At 47.4% G+C, this 2974-nt stretch overlaps 1 protein-coding gene across 1 annotated transcript; it reads left to right on the forward strand.

Moving 5' to 3' along the window:
* Positions 1 to 646: 646 nt before the first annotated feature.
* Positions 647 to 2083, forward strand: MCYG_03003 (guanine nucleotide-binding protein alpha-2 subunit; the record flags this gene model as incomplete). Its single annotated transcript, XM_002847451.1, has 5 exons — positions 647 to 776; positions 874 to 1058; positions 1147 to 1310; positions 1370 to 1628; positions 1690 to 2083. The coding sequence occupies 5 exons, from the start codon at positions 647 to 649 to the stop codon at positions 2029 to 2031; spliced, it is 1080 nt and encodes a 359-aa protein (XP_002847497.1).
* Positions 2084 to 2974: the final 891 nt, after the last annotated feature.

Here is a 2974-nt window from a genome sequence, read left to right on the forward strand (position 1 = left end):
CTGAACGGGTCCAAACCTTCTCCGCATCTTTTCTTTCTTTTTTCTCGTCTTCCTTTTCTTTCTTTTTTGCCTCTCTTACACATCCCTGGGGCTTGTCCGGCCGGCCCATAATCCATCGCATCGCATTTCGCAAACCCTTGAAGCCAACGGCGACCACCACTTCCCAGCCCCGAGCACTGTCACTCTATTTATTTACACTTATAATAATATATTCTATACATATATATCCTTCTTCGGGGCCCTCCGCCTGCTGTCACTTCTCTCTCGAAGACGAGGCTGCTTGTCGATAATACCTTACTGCGCTTTGCCTCGTATAGCCTTTTCCTCGCCTCGTCCACGATTCCTCCCGCCCACTGACGACTTACAGCAAGAAGAGAAAGAAAGGAGGGGGAAAACATTATCATACGCTGACCAGGCTCGATTGATGCTGCTGAGACTCGGATCTTGGTTGTGTGTTCTGTGCTACGAGCCGGAATCAGCCCAGCTTGGGACCCGAAGACTGAAGTTGGGAATCTCATACTTGCAACCACTGATTTGGTATGCTCTTGACCGTGCCGGATATTGCTTTCCAAAGGCGAGAGAATTTTGCGCGTTGCTGACTGCTTCTGCCGCTGCTGTAGAGAGGGCCGCTACGTCGTCCGGCACCATGGGTTGCATGAACTCGAAAGATATCACTCCGGAGATGAGAGAGCAAGGGAAGCACAGCGCCGCCATAGACAAGGTCATCCGGGCAGACAAGAAGAAATATGATAGAACAGTCAAGATACTGCTACTCGGTATGTCCGGGCATTTCATCCGTCTTTTTTCCCTTTCCCAGCCCTTTGTCCTGTTGTTACCCGGTTGCTGATGTCTTTCTTCTTTCTCCCCCGCAAGGTGCTGGTGAATCTGGCAAGTCCACAATCATCAAGCAGATGCGCATCATCCACTCAGGTGGATTTCCGATAGACGAACGCCGGCAGACCAGAGCGGTCATCTATTCGAACATGATAGTCGCCTTCAAGCTGCTTATCGAGATCATGGAGGCGGAGAACATAAGTTTCGAGCATGAGGCTACGGAGGTACGATGATGAACAATGCTTCTCCCCTCGCCAAAAACACTAGCCTTTGTTCGCATTTTTTTAACTAACCCGCACATCGCGTCACTAGCCACTCGCCCATTTCATCCAAACCAGCGAAGCGGACGTCGAGTGTGATGAGGCCTTCACCGACATCAAAGTGCGGGAAGCTGTCAAGTCGATGTGGGAAGACGCCGGTGTCCAAAAGGCAGTCGCCAGAGGCCATGAATTCGCCCTACATGATAATCTCCACTAGTAAGCCTACATACTAGAATAAGGGCTGCGCTCTTTTATGTATGCTAACACGTAAACAGCTATTTCCATTCACTAGACCGTATATTCGCACCTGGCTGGCTCCCCAATAATCAGGATATGCTTCACTCACGACTACGGACGACGGGTATCACCGAGTCACTTTTCGAGCTAGGACAGATAAATTTCCGGATGATGGATGTCGGAGGCCAACGATCAGAGCGGAAGAAATGGATCCACTGCTTCGAGGGCGTACAGTGTCTCTTATTCATGGTGGCCCTCTCCGGCTACGACCAGTGCCTTGTAGAGGATCAGACTGCAGTAAGTGTTGTTTATCCAAACAATTCCAACACAATTCACAAGGATAGACTAACCCTCCCAGAACCAAATGCACGAAGCAATGATGCTTTTTGAATCTCTCGTAAACGGTGAATGGTTCAAACGCAAACCCGTCATCCTATTCCTCAATAAGATCGACCTCTTCAAGGAGAAGCTAGCCATCTCCCCTGTGTCCAAGCACTTCCCCGACTACAGCGGACGAGACGGCGACTTTGAGGCCGCTGCCAAATACTTTGCTGATCGATTCAGAGGCATCACCCGCGTGCCTGAACGCGAGATATACACCCACTACACCAACGCAACAGACACCACCCTGCTAAAGGCGACCATGGACTCAGTGCAGGATATGATCATACAGAAAAACTTGAACAACCTGATATTATGAGGGTTAAACTGACGACAACTGACATGGATGATATACTTGGCTACAACCTCCCTCCTCCGCCCGACCACGCCTCGACAATATCGATTTACATATCTGCCTCCTGCCGACTTTGCATCCTTTACAACCAATCAAAACAAAGTTAATGTTCGATTGGGCCTGAGTTCGTTCGCCTGCCCTATCAACGAACTTTTTTGATCTTATAGTCGGCTTCTCCTTACCGCCCAGTTTATACCCTACCCATTTTCAACAAAAAAGAATTTATCTTTGCAGATTTGTTATTTTATAGGCAATACCAACCAACTTGATATGATACCAGGCATGCCATTGTCGTCACTCTTCCGCCGACGGTCCTGAAGAAGCCAGACTCTCGAGGAAGAGATATACAAATAATACATTTTCCTTACTGAAAGAAAAAGAAAGAGAGAGAAAAAAAAAGCAGAGTAAATTTGGTCATGCAGCAGAACAGCGCCAGGCAACCACAAAATACGGCGCATGCGGCTATCGTCCTTTTTACTTATTTTTTTTCCTTCTGATTTCTTCACCTCGCTTCTCTCCGGTGTTTCTTTTCCTCTCCTGCTTTCCCCTTCATGTAAGACAATGGTTTACCCATTAATACTTGGTTCTCTTTCTTTTCATTTGCTGTCTACGGATTTCATCACCTGTGCTAAGGCCCATACGAGCGTTCTCTTTTTTTTTTTTTTTTGATATGATGGGCTGGGAAATTGCCTTGCGTTTGATCTTTCTTTCGTCCCTCTTATCCTCCTCTGTTCTCTACTGATTTACATGTCCATCCATCTACTTTCGAGGTCACTTATCCCGCGTTTCCTTGACCTAATTCTCCTTACCGCGCACTTTTTTTTTTACGAGACATCTGATATAGACAAAATCTACTAACCACACGACAGTTCATATGAACTGATCTGTCCGTACCGATATCCCCTCC

The sequence above is a fragment of the Microsporum canis genome, genomic scaffold, assembly GCF_000151145.1.
Source record: "Microsporum canis CBS 113480 supercont1.3 genomic scaffold, whole genome shotgun sequence".
NCBI classification, from domain to species: Eukaryota; Fungi; Ascomycota; class Eurotiomycetes; order Onygenales; family Arthrodermataceae; genus Microsporum; species Microsporum canis.